The 21,924-nt window shown below is 42.6% G+C and overlaps 2 protein-coding genes across 9 annotated transcripts in view; one reads left to right on the top strand and one right to left on the bottom strand.

The window, feature by feature from the left end:
- Positions 1 to 21,924, top strand: part of ImpE3 (Ecdysone-inducible gene E3) — a 90,365-nt gene that overhangs the window by 43,957 nt on the left and 24,484 nt on the right. For 3 of the 4 annotated variants that reach the window (XM_031989892.2, XM_031989890.2, XM_031989891.2), the window contains one exon: positions 16,346 to 16,463. The gene's annotated coding sequence lies outside the window, so the exon portion shown is untranslated. Of the gene's footprint in view, positions 1 to 14,177; positions 14,272 to 16,345; positions 16,464 to 21,924 lie in introns of those variants that run through there. The other variant, XM_031989893.2, reaches the window with a different exon arrangement.
- LOC116432686 (uncharacterized) overlaps positions 1 to 21,924 on the bottom strand; it is a 240,693-nt gene that overhangs the window by 208,379 nt on the left and 10,390 nt on the right. For 4 of the 5 annotated variants that reach the window (XM_076368333.1, XM_076368342.1, XM_076368339.1 and 1 more), the window contains exon 2: positions 8,910 to 9,377. In XM_076368333.1, the coding sequence (XP_076224448.1) occupies positions 8,910 to 8,940 (31 nt within the window). In that variant the 5' untranslated portion in view covers positions 8,941 to 9,377. The remainder of the gene's footprint in view (positions 1 to 8,909; positions 9,378 to 21,924) is intronic. The other variant, XM_076368329.1, reaches the window with a different exon arrangement.

Raw genomic sequence — 21,924 nt, 5'->3', positions numbered from 1 at the left:
GAAGTCGGTGAACCGGCTGAGCGCGACGGATCGAGACACGACTTTCCCTTTCAATCCGCCGCGACGGGATCGATCATGCCGATTCGGTGTGCCGGGGCGTCGTTGCTCTTATCGCGCCCCGGTAAACGCTGTTACTCCACCTGTTCGATAATTAATTGGAAGGTCGCGGCTGAATTGCTTCTTGTACCCGCGCGACAAGACGGAACCGGCGGTTTCTCGAGGTGAATTTACAGTATCGGGACAGAGGGCCATTTATCGACGAGGTAATCAGTATACCGGGTGTACAGGAATCGTAACGTATCATCATCATTCATTTTTCATTCTTTGAATAGTTCTGATTTCGCGGGAATATCGTTTTTGTAGCTTTTGAAGCAGCGAGGAGACAAGTTTGACTTTATTCGAAACATCGTTGAGCATACGCCATACTTTGTGGTTGGGAACCTTTCTGTTATATATTTAAGGAATTTTAATATTGTATTTTTGACAAAGCTTTACGGTTTTTCAAGGGAACGTTGCTTGAACCCTTTGCGGGCGGATGTCGGCATTTCGGTGAGATGAAATGTTCAGATTTGGAAGATTAACACTAGATTTACGGACGTTTATTCTACACTTTATTCTATTGTTCCTAGAAAGTTACGTGCTCGTTCATATAAATCACGAAAGTTGTAGCTTTGAAACCAAAGTATTACAACGCGTACTCGTATGAATCGAAATAGACTTAAACTGTTACTAAATGATATTGAAAGAATTCGGTATCCGTCAAATTGACGGGTTCCGTAAATCTAGTCTTAAACAATGGACAAATGATGTAATTAGTGATACAGCAAGAGATCAGCACATAGTTTTCTCTTCTTATATTAATTAAGCAATTCATAATTTAGCTTCGTATGTTGAAGGTTTTGTATGTTTCGAAGAATCTTCGTCCGCAAAGGGTTAATAATAATTCCTAACGAGTTCAATAACATTGTTTTATCCTTTCATACTGTACCCGGAACGCCAGTGTATTTTCCACGGCCATATTCCCTCTCGAAACGGTAACATCAGTACAAAAAGGTATTAATTAGACAGAATGTGCCGTCGATTGTAGGTTTCCTTCCCAGTATCCCGTGTTTTTCCCCCGTAATTAAATCATCCCGCGTGACGAGAATGTTTGTACCCATTTATTTCTCAGCGGACCGTGATAATTTCACGGTAGACGGCGTTCTAAAAAAATTGTCGGTGTCATTCAATTTGCATTTCGCGTGAGGCGGGTTCGAATGTCCGCGCCGGGCACGTCGCGAAGAAGAGCAAAACGCGGCCGCGGTTTCGAGGAAACATTTATACGCCATCGGCGGCGATTAATTAACGGCGCAGTGACGAAAGCTTCGAGCTTCGTAATTTCTAATTACAAGCAATCGATCGTGTCCGAGCCGCGCTTTCGTTGACACACTTTCGCCGGAACGGTTTAATTATTTCCGCGGATCCGCCGACGAAATTAACCGCGAGGCCGGAAACGGGGAATCTTCCATCCGCCGTAGTCTTTGTGAAAGAATATTTGATCGGAGCAAGGGAACAGAAGAAAGAGGGATTCGTCTCGAATCGATTTTCCACGGTTAATTCCGTTTCGATCGTTGTCCTGTAGCTTGAACCCTTCGCCTCATGATTTATTTCTATTTCTAACTAGGATCGATACTACTTTATCGTTAATAATGCATTGGTAACAGAAGAAACTGTGATGCTTATTCTACGTTCACATTTACTCCGAAGGTTAACGATTGATAATAGAAAAGTGATATTCAGTATATATTAACACTAGGTTTACGGGCATTTATTGTACACTTCATTCTATTATTCCTAAAAGAATTGATGCTCGTTTATTTAGATTGTAGAAACTGGAGATTTGATAGTAGGTAATTGGGATACATGTCAGTGTGATCGCATCAATCAAAATCGGCGTAAACATTTACAAAATAATATTTCTAAAATCCAATATACGTCAATTTGACGCGTTTCGTGAACCTAGTGTTAAAAGAATAATAATGAACGTTAGGATTTGTCAAATTTAGTTAGAAATTTTCATGCCGAGACCAACAGGATATTGTAGGTCAAGGGGTTCGCAGAACAAATAACGCACCGTTCGATTCAATCCCCTTTCAATTCGCCCTTTCAGTTACACTCGTTCGTTAATCGCGTTAAAAAACTTCTATCCCAGAAGCGAGCCTGCCGCGGTTCTGCGTCGTGGCGGAATTTTGTTAGCGCGTCGACGCGGCGACGATAATTAAACGATAATTAATCCCCGCAGTGGGATCGGTGACGATCGAATCTTTCACAATTTCACGGGCGAGCTGGTCCGCAGCGGTAAACGGTGAATTCAATGGGGAAAACTGGGCGGTGTATTCTTTATACGCTCCGCAGCGGCGAAGGCGTTCGTTAAATACCCTGTTCTCGCGGCGGAAATTCTACAACCGTCTTTTTTAATCCTCCCCTCGCCGCTGGGAAGGTAAACCGATTTGCATTTTGATAAAGGCTTTGTGCTCGGGATCATTCGCTTTGAAACGAATACTCCTTTGCGGAGAGACAATTTCTTTTTAAATGCGAGTGGAATCTGGACTCCGCACAGCCGCCATTTTGTCGCAATCTTGGTTCGCTGGGCCTCGGTTTAATTGATACGCGATCTGAAAGCTATCGATTTCTTCGCATCGAATGAAAGGCTTCACGAGCGAATTGTTTACGAAGGTTAATTATATCTTCCGTCTTTTGTATTATTTTTACACGAAGAAACGATTGCAATTTCTTGATAATGCACTGTTCGAAACAATGAAAAGAATGGTGAATAGCGTTCGTTAGCTTTCATGAAAAATGTTTCTGAAGATGAACGATATGTCGACCCTCCGAGCCAGGCATTCCCCTGAAGTAGTGCAATCGCTGTCCCAACAATTATTTTCCCATCGCGTTCAGGATCGATATCGTGTGTCACTGGAACGAGTCCAGAGCGGCGCGGCCGAAGTTAGCCGGCACCGGGTGTACTAGACTGAAAAGAGGATATGACCGAGATAATGCGGACACGGGTCCGGCGCTGAAACGATTCGTGGTCCCTTGGCGATTTAACAATTGACTTGTGCCTGGAACGTCGTCTGCAGAGTAATTGCGGCTAACCCGATGCCCCTGCGTGTTACTCTCGTTTACGTGTATTCGTCTGAGCAACGACTTCAATCGTAATTCGGAGAGCTGGTTACATCGAACTTTAACCCCGGATATTCTATAGGAGAAGTTCGCGTACCAAAATATTTATATCATTACCGATATCTTAAAACCGTTGAATATTCGAAATGATCTTGAACACTATACTGAACGTCTGAGGAAACCGATAATAATCTATTGCCACAATTTTTATGATTACATATTAATCGTATTAACCCTTAGCACTCCAGGTTGTTTGGTAATCTATCAGCAACTGCAACTAATTTTTATAGTATTCCTAGCGAAAATAAGAAATGCTATAACATTTCTTCTGTTACTTTCCTTCTCAGTGCAAAATTTGGATGTGTGGAAAATTTAATAATTTTAGGGTAGTTTCTTTAAGATTCATTAAAATTTTTAATATTATAACTGGTGCCATATTGGAGCCTACAGAGTTCAAAGGGTTAAATAGATAATCAGTTCGAATTAAATTTTATATTTGTTTCAATGCTGTGGTAATTAGCGAAGTTGCATCTATAGTATTCCTAGCGAAAATTAGAAATGCTATAACATTTCTTCGATCCTTTATTTTCCTTAGTACAAAATTTGGATGTGTGGAGAATTTAATAATTTGAGGGTAGTTTCTTCAAGATTCATTCAAATATTTAATATTATAACTGGTGCAATATTGGAGCCAACAGAGTTCAAAGGGTTAAATTCTCGGTAGTTCAGTGTTAACCAATGTATTCTCGACTTGCTCCACTTACGCGAAGTCTCAACGTTTCTCGAGTGTCTGATAACTTCCCTAGTTAGCCTTTTCGACGATCTTCATCCCACAGAATCCAATATTTATAGGAAACCCGGCAATCCCACCGAACACAAGACCCAGTTCCCTCGACCTCACACTTCCGCCAAGTGGCCCGGCAATCCATTTCGAAGTTCGCGGGCTTTTTCCGTTGGAACACCGTCTGAAAGGAACACCCGGCGAACTCTCGTCAAAGGAACTTTGATCTTCCCCGGGAGAGCGAAGTTGCGACGGCGGACTGGCGAATGAAATTCTTTCGGCCGGCCTTCGGAGCTGATCCGGCCGGGAACAGTGAAGGGTTTAAAGGGAGAATTGGATGGTTGATCGAATTAGTTCCCAGCGCGGATAGATCAAAGCTCCGGGATCACGTAATCACCGTTCGGGCTGACTGCTCGATGCCCGGTATCATCGCGCTGAAATTATCGCAAGATAATCAACTGCGACTGGTTTGCCTACGGTGTACACACACCGTCGGATTAACGCGCGTGCACGCGCGCAACGCCCGATACGTAATGAAACGACGCTATTGATTATCGGCAATCCAATCAGACGCGCGTATCGCTATCCGGCCGGTCAATTGAATAATATTAATTAATCCGACGTGACGCTGCACGCGGAATAGACCCTTTCGGCCGATCCACCGCGCGGACGGAAGTTACTTTCGGTTTCACCGACGCGGGATCTCGCGCTCGCCCGACAAATCGCGACGATCTCGTTATCCGGCCGATTGCGATTCAATTACGTCGGAAAAACTCCGAATGGAATTCCGCGTATCGAATCGTCGCGATTCCACGAATTTATGGTGCCCTCGTCCCGTCACTGTATCGTAGGAAAATGCGCGAGTCCACGTTTATCTCGCCGGTGACCTCTTTCCGAGGATTTCATTCGCGACTCGGAGCTACCTTTTATCGTGAATATTGTATCAGGAGAAATTATTCATTCGTTTCGAGTATAATTTTGCTTTAACCCCTCGGCTACGGTAGATTTTGATAACGCACGTCGCACGTTAGAAAGTCAATTGCGACCTACACTGGCTGCGAGGACGACGGAATTTTGCGTCAGCATTTCAGAAAGATTGTATTGAAACAATCGAAACACTAATTCAACTAAATGAAACCAATTTAAAATAATCACTCTTATATATAAGATGTAATTGTAGAATTAGAATTCACTTAAATCAATCGATAACACGTTACCAGCGCCAATAGACGCCAAAAGTACACCGAAATCAATTGTTTAATACACCTTAAGCGCCAACAGTAGCCAAAAGGTTAAAGGATAAAGGGTACCAACGAAAAAATGGTATCTCGTATCGATTTCTGCAAAGGGAATGATATTCATATCCATTAAACTCGATTTAACCCTTTGCGGGCGAGGATTCTCTGAACTATACAAAACCTTTTGTAGATTCTGCCAAATCACACATCGAATGCCTAAATAATATGTAACAAGGAAATTATGTTCTGGTTTCTGCTGTTTGAGCAGTTGAATCGTTTGTCTGCAACTTAGTATTACAAACATGAAAGTTCGATCCCGGTAAAATGCCTAAATAACATGGAATAAAGAAATTATGTTCTGGTTTCTAGCTGTTTGAGCAGTTGTATGATTTGTTTGCAACTTAGTATTACAAACATGAAAGTTCGATCTCGGTAAAATGCCTAAATAATATGGAATAAGGAAATTACGTACTGGTTTCTGCTGTTTGAGCAGTTGAATCATCTGTTTGCAACTTAATATTTCAAACACGAAAGTTCGATCTCGGTAAAGTGTCGACATTCGTCTGCAAAGGGTTAATAATGATTTTAATTGTTTATTGTTCAGGAGATGAAATGTTAGTGCATAGTTTCCTTGTTTATACTATTTAGGAATTGGATCTATTAGAATTCTCTGATGAAAATTTCGAATACTCCGATGTATCGATGTCGACATTCGTCCGCAAAGGGTTAAAATCTTCACGAAAAATCCGTGGCGATATTACGAGGCGTGGAATTAATCTGCTCGACGAGAACGCGCGTGTTCGTTTCTGTCTCTCTAAGCCGTGCATCTCCGCGCGCGCGCGCGTGCGGGACCGTGCTCATTTCCCGGAAACGAGGCTACGAGGAATTCGACAATCGCGGGGAACATCCTCGGCGCTCAAACACGGCGAACAATCGGACGCCCGGATTGGCCCGGGCTTTTACGGTCAACGGAAGTAAATAGATTTTCCCGGTGCGCTGAAAAATTTTCCATTATCAGATCAAACAGTCGCCGGGCAAACAATGGCGAGCTGAAGGGCTGCCGGTTGCTCGGGGTGCGCCGAAACACGTGGCGCGATCGACAGTACCGAGTTTAGCGTCTGCCGAACGGGCCATTTGTTTTGAGCCTTGCATTTAGGAGGTTCTGCAATTATTGTCAGCCCCATGGCTACTGCTGGCGTCTACAGACGCTTGAGAAATTTCGTTTCAGCGTACTAATGGCGCTCATAGGCTGTAAAATGTTGTTTGATACTAATTGCGATGATTGCTTAGATCTGAGTGGATTCTAATTCAACTATTATATGTTCGGTTAATCGTGTATCATATGAATGTGATTGTTTTGGATGGGTTTGATTTAGTTCCATTCAGAGTTCTGATGGTTTCGATACACTTAAAAATATGTTGATGAGACATTCTGAAGTAATCAAGGGGTTAATTACTTCTGCGTTCGATGAGAAATGTAGTGCAATTTAGACTGAACTGATGGTGTATAAAGAACGTTTATTATTTAGAACGTTTATTGGACAGATTCGACGTTCAACTTGATTCCAATGATTATTTTACCAATGTCTTTTCTACTATAATTATTCATAACATAATTTTATCGTATATAACTATGATTTCAATGTTCTCCACATATTCTCAAATGAATAATTAACATGCTACATTAAATTACAGTTAATTTAAGCGCCGCTGATGCAAGTTTCACTTTGAGAAATCTAGAACACTCCGCAATGCGATAACACCATGCTTTATGTGCATCGTCCCTTTGTTATTTCCTTTTGTTTTCATTACAACCGAGCTTACCCCAGGCCCTGTGATCCCCAGGGGCAGCTCTGCTGCCCGGAATCGTTGCTTCCGATTTCCGGGGATGTGCTTCTCGCGAAGCGTTTCGTAAACACCGGCTTCATCAGCCAAGGAATATTTGGATACCAAGGAGGAGTGTGTAAACGGATCACCGACGAGGCAGACTGCAATGTTTGCAGTCGCGGGATATTTCTCGGGGAATCAATATGGCAGACAATTGCATAGATCCAATAAAGGAAACAATTATTTCCGTGTTATCTAGCCCTCTTCTCGAGGTAAATCTATCTTTTCCAGTAACGAGGTAAAAGCTTCGATTAATCCCCTTTCCCTTGCCCCGAGGCTGATCATTTAATCGTTCGGCCAATTACCTGCCGTGCAAATTAATCCCTTGCTCTTTCGTAACGTCTTCTTGGAAGACAGAATCTCATTACTGGTCGGTTACTTGTAATAATAAAAATTACGAGTCAAGCTTCATTCGATGCGTTAACACGTTGATTGCCTTGGTGTTCACCGGTGATTAAGGCTTTCGAATTGCTTGAGAACGATTAAATACAATAAGAACACTGATGTCTAGGTAATAACTGCTAGCTAATAGATAACAGCTTGATGACTAAGTAATAACTGAATATTAGTGTAACGTAAGAACTCTGCTACCGGGTGATTAACGATTACTTCTAATACCACTCATCTTCGCTGCGAAGTAATAATTTTCTGAACGTTCAGCATTCTATCTCGTCCCGCTCGGAATTCGAAGTTCTCGCTAGTCGACGTGTTAACTTCGAGAGCCTCGTGAATGTGTGTTATCCACGTGCCTGCTCGCTGCGAACAGGTGAACTCAAAGGCGCCGAATTAATTTGCATGTACGCTTAACGCGTGCCCAGTTCCGTTTGCGAAGGCAGCGGCGTTACCCCGGAAGGACGGGTGCAGTTTCGGATGCATCCGCAGCTGCATTCAGAGTCGATTACACGAGTTTAGTGTAAACTGTAGCTACGGCTGATTACATTTGTAGCTCCAGTTACGGCCGGGTATCGCGTTCTGCGCCCGGCGAATTAACAACTGTCCAACTTACGTCGAATGACAGATTACGCTCGCCGGAGCGAAACATCAAATTGTTGCCGCGGAGATAGAGAACAGTGTACGTGCAATTAATACTGGCTGCTACTAGTTAGATCCCGCCGGACGGTAGCAATCGTGTGCAAACAGATTTTCCTCAGTTTTTCTCCACTGACGTAACCGCCGATTGTTTGACGGACAGATTAACTTCACGCTGCGACGTTCGTTTCCATTGACAATACTGTCATAGATTCAGTAGATCATTAACACGAAGCTTCCATGAATGTATACAACACTATCCATACAAAATATAAATCAATCTAGCATAGATTCACAAACCTCGTCTTCAACCTCCGAATTGCAAATCAAGTCTAATAGAATTACAATCGCGAGACAAATTAACTCTACAGTGAAATTAAGCAACTTTAAACAGAAAGACATACAGACTAACTTCTCAAAGAAACAAAGACAAATCAAAAGCAACTTCCAAACTCATAGATGATCCTCAAACACGTGTAGCTTTAACCCTTAGCACTCCATAAACACATGAAGAAAAACGAAGATTAGCTGACAACAGACTAAGACTACCGATCCTCAACCTCCGAATTACAAATCAATTCTAACAGAATTACAATCGCAAGACAAATGAACTCTACAGTGATCTTAAACAACTTTAAACAGAAAAACAGACAGACTAACTTGTCAAAGAAACAAAGACAAATCAAAAGCAACTTCCAAACTCATAGATGATCCTCAAACACGTGTAGCTTCAAGCCAAATCCCTCCATAAACACATGAAAAATCAAGGAACCAAGATTAGCTGGCAACAGACTAAGACTACCGATCCTCACCTTCCATAGTCATGTTATCGCCCAGCTTCATTTCGATGTACTAGTTTCGGATGGTCCCTCGTTGTTCCAGCGAGTGTCGGCGAACGCCGATCCCAGGCACTTCGTTGGGTCAGTCAGGATCGAGGCTCGATCATCGCTCGAGCGTCGCACTTCGTTGCCTCTGGATCACTGTCAGGCACGTTTTCGACGTCTGCGCGGTCTCCTTTCTCTCGCGACGCGCATTCTTCGCGCTCGTTAGACGCGCGGCTCGCGGACGCCCGCTCCGGGCCATGATTAGCGTCAGTCCAACGTATCGAATTATCGTCCGGCTGCGACCGGGCTGGCCAATAAATCACGATTCCTCTCGATCGGCTGCGCCTTTGAGACCCGCGCAGTCATCCTAACCGAGGCAACCCGACCTTCCGGGCTCGATCCGCTCGCGCCGCTCGAGTTCAGAGAACACTCCACGGGATTCGAGGTGCCGGCTTTCTGAAACAACAAGCGAAACGTCAGTGTTCCGATCGCTGAACTTCCGTCAGGTGATTCTCCTAGGAGCTATTCATCTATCTCTTCTATATCCCATCTCCTAGGATCTATTTCAACTTCGGGACATCTATTTCAACGATCCTCATACCCTACATGGAATGAAAATACGTGAATGAGAGTAGAAAACTTTTAGAGCTTTTCTCTCTCTATTTTGCTAATATATGTTGCTCCTTTGAGAAACCTTGTTTCGCAACGTACATTTTGCAAGCAAACATTGAGAAAAAGGAATCAGGTGGGAGGAAATTAATCGAGGAGAAAGTGTCGTACAGTTTTCGGAAGTCTCAATGTAAATAAGTTTCATTTTGATTAGATTAGTAGCTATAAATATAAATACTCGAAGAATTATGTAGCAACGATGATATATTGTATTAAGCATTATTTAGAACGTATGCGATTAAACTTCGATGCAAGTTTTCGCGAGTTATTCGATGAAAATTGATATCGTGCTTCTCTATATGCTCGCCTCCGGACCCAACTCAGGAGCAACTATAGAGGCACAGATGTATCGGAATCTTCAAACGAACTGTAAAGCAGGAGGTGTATATGAGATACACCTGGCAAAGTCGTGACGGAGTTGATTCGATTATTCTCGCAGATCTTGGAGAACGGATTCCGGACAACTGAATGTGAATCGCTGAACAATGTACAGCTGTTGGTTTAATTAGGAAATCCTTGAACAGGAACAAAAGCCGAATAAGACAAACTCGATGAACAGGAGGCCGTTAATTCTCCGATGAACAGGCGAGACAGGCTTCTGGGAACTGGTACCGTGCCCGTTGAATTGATGCCGCGTCCGACGCGAATTAATAAATCATGAATATCGATGAGGACAGCCGGCATAATTCAATAGACGCGCCTGCCTCGGATCGAAGGGCGCCGGACCATAAACGGACCGCTCTCTTCCTAAGGAATTCTGCGTATTCGGTTCATTTAGGGGATAGGTCGAAGGGATACTGCGAATCTGATCACAGGTTTACGTCACAGGATACTCGACGGGCAAGAGGCCTGCGTCCCCTTCTGTGCGCGTGGCCGTAGAGGCATTGTGATAATCACGGTGTTAATTGACGGGAATCGATATGTATAGCTATTAATAAGAGAACTGCGTAACTTCGGTCCGCCTCCAAACAATCGGAGATTAGTATAAGCGACACGGGGAAACTAGAAGTGAAACAGAAAAATTCTCCTTCTGTATCGCTAGATAGGATGTTTGATATGTTTCTGTGAAAAAATCTGATAGCAAAGTGAAATATGAGAATAGAAAACGTTCACGAGGCTTTCCTTCCCACTTCTGTTTTGCTGAATTAACCCTCTGTAGGCCCATGTAACTTTGAAGTCACATGTCAGTACACTGGAATCTTGTTGATTTATTTCATTTTGCGCTCAAAGTGGCCAGTCAAATTAAGTAATCAGTTAACTTCAACTTTTATACTCTCAGGCGTGAAAGTTTAACGTCATTGTAACTTGAAAGTTACAAAATGTACTCGTTTGACGAAATTATTGAGACTACTGCATAGATTTTGTTATAATCACGAACGAATCCTCGTTTCGGAAAGTATATCTCGCAAGCGATAGCCTGAAAAAGGAATCAGATATAACGAAATTAATCAAGTAGAAAGTTCCTTTGGCGGAATTTTAATTATCAAAGCATCCATCTCGCATATGGATCGTAACGATTTTGTTGCTTCGGCGGGTTGGTTTGTAAACGTTTGCATTCGAGCGACGGGAAAATATGACGGAAAAACATGAAACGGTCACGCGGGGAAATATTTAAAGTATCTATCTGCCTCGCGGAGAGACGGCCGTTTCGTCGAAACAGTTTCGATGTGTGCGGCGCGGCGCGGCGCATTTCAGCGAATGTACACGATGCCGCGTGAAACCGAAGAAGCTTTCGGGTCCACTTCGCAAAGTAAATCCTGCGCGCGCGCCGGAATATCTGTTTCATTATCGTGCACGGTAACATCGAGTCGTTATCGGCCAAAGAAAATACTTGCCCGTTGTTTCGAACTTGTCGGAAACTCAGAATGGAAACGTTCCCCGACCTGCATTGCGAGAACGTTTGACTTTCTATATAAATACCAATATTGCAATTTAATTAACGACCCTGTCATTCAACGCACACTCGCTCCTATATAACAATAACAATCGCTTCCCTAAAAAATATGGAATTTCGAACAATGCGACATAATTGCACGCATATTAAAATTCTGGATTAAGCACACCGAAACATACACGAATGAAATGTTCCATTGAAACAGTTTCGAAAGCGTCGTTCAAGCTTTTCCCCAAATAACAATTATTCTGTTCTACGTTATTTCTCTTGCGTAGAAAAAGTGTTTGACGCACTGCAGCTGGATCGTTCGCACGTCACATTTTTCTATTGCAAATATTTTGTTTTTTTTTTTAGAGAGAGAGATATTTTGTCGGTATAGGGAGGACCGACCAATATTGCGCGTGTGCTTCCGTCTTCATATTAGATATAATATCCGGCATTTTTTCGATGCACCGGCGACCCGCGCGATAAATAATTCCACGATCCGAACGGGTAATAACGTAGCAGCCGGATTACACAATTTTATATCCGGCCCTCGAAAACGGCGGCGCAAAAGCGTCGCGCGGTCCAGTGTCGCATAAAATTTGCAAACAGTCCGAAGCGTCCTCGACGCCGGGAATCCTTTGAGCCGCATCCCACATGCTTCGTTTCCCGGCAGGACTTGCACTCGCGCGGGCGTCGAAAATTGTTTTCGAACTGGACCCCTGTCGACTTAAAAACTCTCCGCGCGGAAAGATCCGTCGAACAAACAAAAACTCGCGCGATACGAGCATCGTCGAGCCGAATATTCCTCTAAAAAGTATTAATTTCATTTTGTACCTTTTAATTCTTCGTTCAATCCGTTTATTTAATTCATACTGGAGCTACCGGGCCATGGAAATTTAATTCTGAATCGGACGTTTGCCTGCCGTCCTTCGGAAGGAAACAATTTCGTTTTATACCTTTCAATTCTTCATTCGACTCGTGTGTTTAATTCATATCGCAATTAACGGCGCCGTAAACATTCAATTCCGAATTGGACGTTTCCCTGTGACTCTCCCCGAAAAAGACGGTTCACTCTGCACCTTCGAATTCTCCATTCGACTCATTTCTTTTATTCGCGTCGCAATCAACGGCGCCATAAAAATTTAATTAATATGCTCCATTTCGGTTGTCGAGCGGAATAACGGTGATATTAAAAATATCACAACGGCGCGTACAATAACGAAACGTTCGAAACGGGGAACGATGAGGAAAATCTTCTATGAACTCCGTGTAAACATTAATTAAGACGTTTCGCTCGTTAAAAACGTGCCGGTGGCGCACGCAATTGAACGCAATTAAGGGCGCGTTTGTCCGAGCAGCTGCTCCAAATTTGGAGAAACGGCGGGGAAAAATCGAGCCGGTCGCGTTGATCGGCGCGATATTTATCTTCGATCGACCTCGATACACGTAAGTTCGTCACGCGGATGAAGCGACGCGATAAACTTCTCCGAAAGTTGGCCGCTCCGGCGGCCGCCATCTTACCCCGGCAGGACTAATGTAATATTTGTCGGCGGATCGAAGCAAACTGAACTTTTCGCATTAACCGGCGTTGATCGAGTCGCGCCGCTTCGACGGGGAAAAAAAGGAAGATCTCCATGAACGCAATCTCGCGATCCATACCCGCCGCGACCGTTCTCATTCCACACGCGATACGTTTTACGAGGTCTCCGTCTGGCAAAGATATGTGTCAGGATTAACCCTCGGAGCATTACGGCCGAGTATAGTGGATGCTTGCGAAATCCTCATAAAACTCGGTGAAGAATGAATTTTATATGGAAAGGGGAATCGAAACTCTACAATAAAATTGTTCGCGGAAACCTTTATTTCCGAGTTAATCGAGTTCGAAGGATCGCGCGTATTGGAACTGCGGCGGAGTAGAAAGGGTGCGTCATGAACAGACACACGAGATCGCTCTACACCTGCGTTTGGATAATCTTGATAATGAAAACGTTTCGTAGAAATGAAATGAAATTTTCTGTAGAAGAAGTTTTAGATTTTCCAGTTGTTTTAGATAAAATTATCTACTTTTCGTAAACTACTCTGTAACCGTGTTTACAGTTTATTGATTGATACAGAGAACTCTGTAACTGTTATTTGATTAAACTACTATTTCAAAAGTTTCCCCGCAGAAACGAAATGAAAAATTCTGCAGAGGAAATGCTGTTTTAGATTTTCCAGTTGTTTTTTCAGATAAAATTATCTACTTTTCGTGAACTGCTCTATAACCGTGCTTTATAAATGATAGGTTCTACAGTTTAGAGTTTAGAGATTGATACAGAGAACTCTGTAACTGTTATTTCGATGAAACTATTATTTCAAAAGTTTCCCCGCTATTTGAAGCGCAGAACGGTTGCACAAACACTGCTTTATCCGAGCCGTGTAGTATTTGATATTTGAAATAACACTCGGAATACCTCTTCCTTAAATTTTATCCAGCCCCGACGCCACTTAATCACCAGACACTATTTCTTCTGCCTATTCTCACCGACTATGTGCACGGTGGCAGCGTATCGCGACGGGGGTTACGTATTCCGCGAACGCCACCGCCTCGCGCCTCGTAAATTCGCCGAGCTTAAGGTAAACCGCAAAAAGCTCGGTAAGTACGTCGAACGTCGCAGTGCACTTGACGCGGCGCCGCCGTCACGTTATGGATATTCGACGGATCTCGGCCGAGCGTTCCTAAAAGGCGCGCTGCTCGTCCCAGAGAAATTCGATCGGGTTTTCGGGAATCGCGTGTCCTAGTCATGGATTATCTTTAGTAAGGTATTTTCGAAGAAACTCGATATTTCCAGAGACATCGATGTTCACCCGTAATGAACGTCGATATAAAATCTGACGTAGATTCGAGACAAACTGTATATCGTTTTACGCTGCTGAATAATTCATCGTAATAGTTTATATGATTCGCAAGGGTAGATTTATTCCAGATAAATATTCGAAGATCGGAGCGTTCACTTGAAAATCATTCGAGTGGTCTGATAAATCTAGATCTCTGTAGATCTCCCTTAACACTAGAACTACCGAGCATTTAATACGATTAATATGCAATTACTATAAAAATTGTGACAATAGATTATTTTCAATTTCTTCAGACATTCATGATAGTACTGAAATGAAGCAGTTTATTTTCAAAATCATTTCGAATATTCTGGAACATGAAATTCAAATATAATTAAAATTCGAACTCATAATGTTCGATCAGAATCGAAATTGAGTAACGATGGTTCTTCAGACGTTTGAAACGTTTAACACTAGAACTACCGAGCATTTAATACGATTAATTACTATAAAAATTGCAACAATAGATTATTTTCAGATTATTCAGGCTCTCATGATAGTACTGAAATGAAACTATTTATTTTAAAAATTATTTCGAATATTCAATGCTTCGAAGATACCAATAATTGCTAAACAAACAAATCGAAACCAGTCATTCTGACTGGTGCGTAGGTCTAGTGTTAATCCTAATTTCAAAGGGACCACGCGACAATCCTCCCCAACGAAAAGATTAACGAAATCCCGTCCCCTTTCGCCGCGACTCACCCTGACAATCAACGTCACATGTCCTGGTAAACATTCAACAAGACAGAAATTTCATTACAGAACGAAACGCGGAGTGTACGCTGTAATTGTATCAACTTCCTTCATCCTAGCCAAGAGTATTCTGAACCGTGAATGAATTTTCATTCATTCGTGTTTCACTTTGTACCTTGGATTCTGGACTCCTTACATCATGTAACTTGGAATCGGATCTAAATGTTGAATTGCTGAAACGAGTGCACAGACGCGGTAATAATACCGTGTCCCGACTTTCAATTGACTCGCTCAGAAGCTAATGACGTTCATTCCAAAAGAGAAAACTTGAGAACATTAATGTCCCGGCTTCTGAAATGATTGTACAACATATTCAGAATACACTGAGTTTCCCTTAGAAAAAGACAAAGTAAATATTGAACTAACTAAAAACAATATTATTTATACCATTAACCCTTTGTACTCAATGGGCGACTCACAGTCACCAGATGATTTGATACAGCAACATTATAAACCTTGGTATTTACCATTAAAAATAGCTTTAGTTCCCTAATTCACGTGTGATTTATTAATAAATTCATTTTAAAGAATCTCGTCTACATCTAGTTAGAGAGTATTGAACATTTCAAGTGAGAAACTTTCGAGTACAAAGGGTTAAAATTGACAAAAATCAGAGAATACCAACAAATACTGAACAGCGGCTTCCGACTCAATCACCTCTCAGTCGAGATTCGCATAATATTTCGCAACGGTTACATAAATTTCAGCAACCGCGCCGGATAAGGGTTAAAAATCCCCACCCCGACGGTGTAATTCCACGAGATTTTTTCGCGAGAAAAGGATCCTCGACGCGGGGAAAGATAAATTCTCGTGGAAAGGCAGCGGGCCAATCGCGAGCCCGAAAAACAAAAGGCGGCCCCCGATGTAACACTTCCCACCCCCTAACCCTTTTTATATCCCGCGCTGGCTTCCCTTCACTCGTGTCCTTTATCGTATGGCCGACGAGTTCTTCGTCTTTTGTCTCCATGCTCCGTTTCCAAACATCTCTTTCATCCCCTTTTATACGAGCCACCCTCGTCACGTCTCTTTCCATCATCGTCCCCGCGTCTACGCGACGCGACGCGACGCGACGCGACGCTGTCCTCGTCTCGGCCTCCTTTCCCTTCGTACTTTCTCCATTTCGATCTCGCTCACGTGCGCACGGACATCCCCTCGTATCTTTCACCGCGTACAATACTGTCAAACGCAAGAAATGGCAACGACGAGGTCGAGGTCACCGTCTAACGTCCGCTATCTTTTTCAGCTGCGTCGTCCACGTGCACGAGCTTCGCTGTTAATCATGGCGTCCTGTTTATGTTTCCCTCCTCGGGAGCTCCTCTGGAAACATAGTGGCGACAGACGACGGTGGAGTTACAACTCTGGTAATTAGAATCTTGGATTTCGTGAGATTTTGGTACGTGGAAAATAGTCCTATTATTGCGTTAACCCTTTGCGGTCCGAAGTGCTCTTGATTTCTTACCTTGAGGTTCACGTCGACGTCAGTTCATTCAATTACTTGAATGTTTTCTTGAGTGAACCTTGAATTATTGAATATAATATTTGGGAGTCATTGAAATTACTTACTTTCAAATGGTACAATTGTGATACTACAAATAAACATAGAAAAAATTGTTGAAACAGGTAGAGGTTGCAATAAAATAGAATGTCGAGTCAGACTCGACATAGGACTGCTAAGGGTTAAAAGTATATATAGATTGAACATTTTATGCTATCATTATTACATTGAGACAGATATCGAAAGAAGTGTTTCCTTCGTCGAGGAATTGATTAATCTGGTAATTGTATTATCTTCGCAATGAAGATTATATTTCGCTGACTAGAAATTGGAATATGCAACGATGCTATTGATTATGTTTGGTACTTTGTTATGTTTCTGGTACGTGGAAAATAATCCTATTATTGCGTTAAAAGTATAGATTGAATATTTTATGCTAACTTTATTACATTGAGACAGATATCGAAAGAAGTGTTTCCTTCGTCGAGGAATTGATTAATCTGGTAATTGTATTATCTTCGGAATGAAGATTACATTTCGCTGACTAGAAATTGAAACATGCAACGATGCTATTGATTATGTTTAAGATATTTAATCCTATGAATAACTGAACCATTTCTAATCTGAAACAATTACTCTACATTTCCCAGAGGATTAAATTGAACGAGACTTCTGCGTTGTATCATAAGACAGAGCCGTATTTATTTAGGTGGCCGCAGAAATTCGAAAGCAATCGTCGTACCGCTACGCTGCTCCCAGTTGCGAGTTGAGTGCTTCGGAACTCGCTCCGCGGAACTTTCCCGAGGAAGTTAAAAATATGAAAGCAACGTGCGCTTCCTTGCTTCGCCATCGACGTAGAAATCCGCCGGGGACCGCGCGAAAAAAACCGGGAAACCGCGGAAGCGGAATCGTCTTTCCGCGCTTTTTTCGGCGTCCGCGTGCACGGAATCGGCGCCTCTCGAGGTTTCCATGAATTTTAATGGCTGCGGGTGTGCAAATCGGACCAGTTACGGCTGCGCGTGTGCGTTGTTGTACAAATGAGATTAGATTGCCGAGACGAAAGTCAGCTTCCCGCCGGGACCACTGTTTCCCCGTGGCCGTTCGCGATGGGAAATCTGTGTTCGTTCTTGAAAGGACTCCCATGATGTCTCTCCGCTCCGACGGAATGTCTTCTTTGTCCGTTCGTTCTTTTATTCCTCCCGCGATGTTTATTCGAGCTGCTTGGAGTTAAAATACGGGCTTATTCGTCCCGAAGGAGTCGAGATAATTAAAATGAAGGTTGGCCGAGCGAGCTGGAAGCCGGGGAATGAAAATATTGAAGTTCACGGATTGAATAATTGCAAAGCAAATGAATGCAGAAGGAACGGGATAGCGTTACGTAGAAAGAACGCGCGGAAACGTTGACCGTGATTGTTTGGGAAAACGGACGTGTGGGTGAATTAGCGAGAATTTTGTAAACGATGGAAATGAAACTTACGTAATGACATTTGCTGCGCGAGAGCTCGTCCGACGAACTCGATATTCGCTGAACAAGGTTGATAAACGCCAATGAAATGCTATTAGTATGACAAATCAGCGACCCGGTTACGGATTGCAAACGTTGGGAATAAACTTCGTTGCGAGCCGTACTCGTTGGTGGGCGTTCTCGTCCAGACAGTTAACAAAACGTCCAAACATAATGGAACTTTTAACAATCGCGTGTATCATTCCTGACAGGTACATCTAAATGAATTCTAACGATCGAATTCAAATGTTCAAATTCCAACGGTTAACACTAAGCGGACCACGGACTTTGAGTCACATTTGAAATTTTTACTTAAATTTTTTTATTATTTCATGTTGCATTTCTAAAAGTTTCTTTTTGGGCTTTTAAATTTTGGGCCTTTTAAACAGAAATAACATTTTAACCCTTTGCGGAATGTCGACATTTCGATCAGATGAAATGTTCATATTTGGAATACTAAATTGCACACGGATGACTTAATTACTTGAATAGCAGGTGATCAGTGTATAGTTCCATTTTTACTGTTGTTTAAGCATTCGATGTATAACACTTTGATTGCCACGTAAACACTCGTCAAAACTCCCATGTACTCGAAACAGTTTTCTCTATTAACCAGAAACTGAGAAATCAAGATTCTTCTTAACAATTGCTCCACTATCTTTCTTATATCTCATATATCCAACAAAATTCAGTTCGTTCGATACGTCATGAAAGAAATTAATGTCCACGTTTCTGTAAAATATAATGTCACCCGAATTCGACGTGACGTGGCAGTCAAAGTGTTAATTTAGCTTCAAATGTTCTAAGCTTTGTCTACTTTAAAGAGCCTTCGTCCGCAAAGGGTTAATTGTTCCATTTATTCCCATAAGCGACTGAGAGTCACATCGTGGTACGATTCGTTAGAAAAACAGGTGGTACGATTACAGTTAACCTTCTGCGAACGAATGTCGACATTAGACGAGATGAAATTTTCGTATTTCGAAGACTAAGTCTCAAACAGCTGATTTAATTATTGAACAGCAAGAGATCAGCACATACTTTCCCGATTTTCTATTGTTTAAGCAATTGATGTACAATTTAACTTCGTCCGATGAAGGTTTCGTATGTTTCTAAGAACCTTCGTCCGCGAAGGGTTAAATTCAAATGTTCAAATTTAGGGGATCCAAGTGAGATATTGAAGGTTTACAGCTCTTGAAAGACAAATTAGCGTAATGATCCCAGAGAACAGTTACCAAGTGGGAGTGTACGTAACTTAGACACGTTCGGAATGGATCTGGTAATTAGTTCGCGAGTATTAACTGGAAAAACGAGCCGCGGGGCATCGTACAAGCTCGAAGGTAGTAGGTGAATGATGAAAGATGAAAGTACGCGTGCTGTCCTTGACGAGCAGGCCGAGCCTATCGATTTTCCTAAGACATCTTATTCGTTGGATGAACTGTGGGCGATTTATGCACCAGTGAAACTTTCCTCCTTACTTGACACAGTTTAGTTTTCTTGATCCCTTCCCATTCCCGCGCTTGGAAAGTTTCTGGGTGGAACTGCTAGGGAAATACGCTCAGGTAAATGTAGATTCAAGGGTTGAGAAATTGACACCTATTGTGTTAACTTAGCTGTGTTATGAACTTAATATTCTATCACCTTTAAACCTGCTATTCATTCCTCTCTTAATTACTGAATATTTCTATGTGAACGAGTAACCAATTTAAACACGTGAAGTCAGTATGTTGAACTGTTCTGCGTCGGGCGAATGAATTTGAATGTTAATGGAATACGAGATTTTCTGCTAACAGGGAAGAAACGTGAAATGCTCATGGGGAACTTTAAATATCCAAGGAATTTAATAACCTATTATATATAATATATCTTTTTATTTCCTCGTGAATCGTGAGAATGGACGTTTCACGCGCCTCGCCGCCGCCTAACCTCGATTTATTCGAGTAACGGCGGTGCCGGACGGCAATCTTTACATAATTGCGCTGGAATGTGTTATTAAATTGCGCCGGTATGTGGAAACCAAGGAGAATGTAATATAATACACAATCCCAATGGCGAAGCTACTGTCTATTAATAGTTACGCAACGAAACGAAGTAAACAGCCGCGCAAATGACAAAACCCAATACACGGATCGCGCGGGTAAACCGTGCTCCTCAAGGTAAATTCCAGAGGCCGGGTCCGACTACCGAAATTCCAGTTGTCACGTTCAAACATTCAAATTCTAACCGTCCAACGCAAACATTGAAACTGTAACGATCCAATTCAAATATCCACAACGGTCAAATTCAAACGCTCGAGCTATAACGGTACAACTTAAATATTCGAACCGCAACAGTCAAATTCAAACGCTCCAACCGCAACGGTCAGATTCAAATTTCCAAGTCTTAACGGCCGAATTCAAATATCCAAAGTGAAGCGATCCAATTCAACTGCTCGAGCTATAATGACGCAACTTAAATATTCAAACGGCAACAGTCAAATTCAAACGTTCCAAGCGCAACGGTCAGATTCAAATTTCCAAGTCTTAACGGCCGAATTGAAATGTTCGACCTCGAAACTCGAGCATTCGACTCGCAACGGTCAAAAATTGGATATTCAAAGTTTCGCTGCGAACACTTGGATCATCCGGATTCCCAACGGTCGCGTTCAAATATTCAAATCCCGACGATCGATGCGAAATAGCGGCGTGCTTCTTGTCTTCGTTTCGAGCCGATTTATATTCCTCGAAATATTCCGGGAGAAAAGGAACGGGACCGGAGGAGAAGAAACGTTCTACGGCGAAAACTTTCCGCCCGCCGAGGCGCTCGTCTCTCCTCTGTTTTCGTTGCCGCGGAAAAGAGGAGCGCGCATTGTTGTCCGACGTAACTGCATTATCGCGGTATCATGCGCAGCATCAAGCCGAAGATATAACGAGGGAAGGTTCAAGGATATGGAGCCGTGCTCGCAACGAGAGTGGATCCGCGCAGAAATTCCACCCACGTTGCCTCTCCGGCCGTCTCTCTCTCTCTCTCTCTCTCGGTCGCTCTATCTCTCTTTCCGTCGATTCGCGTCTACGCGTTACGCGGCAAGGTGATGCTAATGACGCAGCTAAAGGTATCGTAGCGGCGGGATGCAGCTGCCGTGCTGTTTAACGGTTGTCTACGAGTTAGAGGCGATGTAGACGTTAGCCTGGCTCGTTTCCCTACGCCGCGATCCATTTCGCTCGAGGATCCGCCGCCGAGGATCACGGGAAGCTCGCGGAGAATGCTTGAAACTTCTTTAGCGAGCAGAATGGAACGGTTGTAATTGAACGCGGTGACACGGGATGAAACAGTTTGCCGCGAGAGCTATTATCGGTGCCGTCTTCACTCTACTCGCAGTCTTCATTGTGCTTGTTTCAGCTGCTGTAGACTGAGAGCGGAAGGTATAAATTGAAAAGGGGAAGAGGTGTTTTGATGAAAATTATAGAAATGTTTTGTTGATTATTTCCCAATGATTCTGGAATAGGGATATGTAAGATTGAAAGAAATATAGATACTAACAGCAATGATTTGAGAATTAATTCTCGAAGCGACAGAATGAGGTGAAAATAATCTTTCTATAGAAAGTGCAATATGCCGTACATACTCAGACCTAATTGGAACTATTAACCCTTTGACGGATGTCGACGTTTCGAGATGAAACTTTCATATTTGGAAAACTAAGTCATAACGATTTAATTACTCGAATAGCAAGAGATCAACACGTAGTTTCCCATTTTTCTATTGTTCAAGTAATTGATATATAACTTAGCTTCATCCGTTGAGGATTTTGTATATTTCAGAGAATCTTCGTCCGCAAAGGGTTAAA

This window comes from Nomia melanderi, chromosome 1 (assembly GCF_051020985.1).
Source record: "Nomia melanderi isolate GNS246 chromosome 1, iyNomMela1, whole genome shotgun sequence".
In the NCBI taxonomy this organism is placed as follows: domain Eukaryota; kingdom Metazoa; phylum Arthropoda; class Insecta; order Hymenoptera; family Halictidae; genus Nomia; species Nomia melanderi.
The sequence above is the reverse complement of the archived record's forward strand: the minus strand, read 5'-3'. Positions and strand labels throughout refer to the sequence as shown.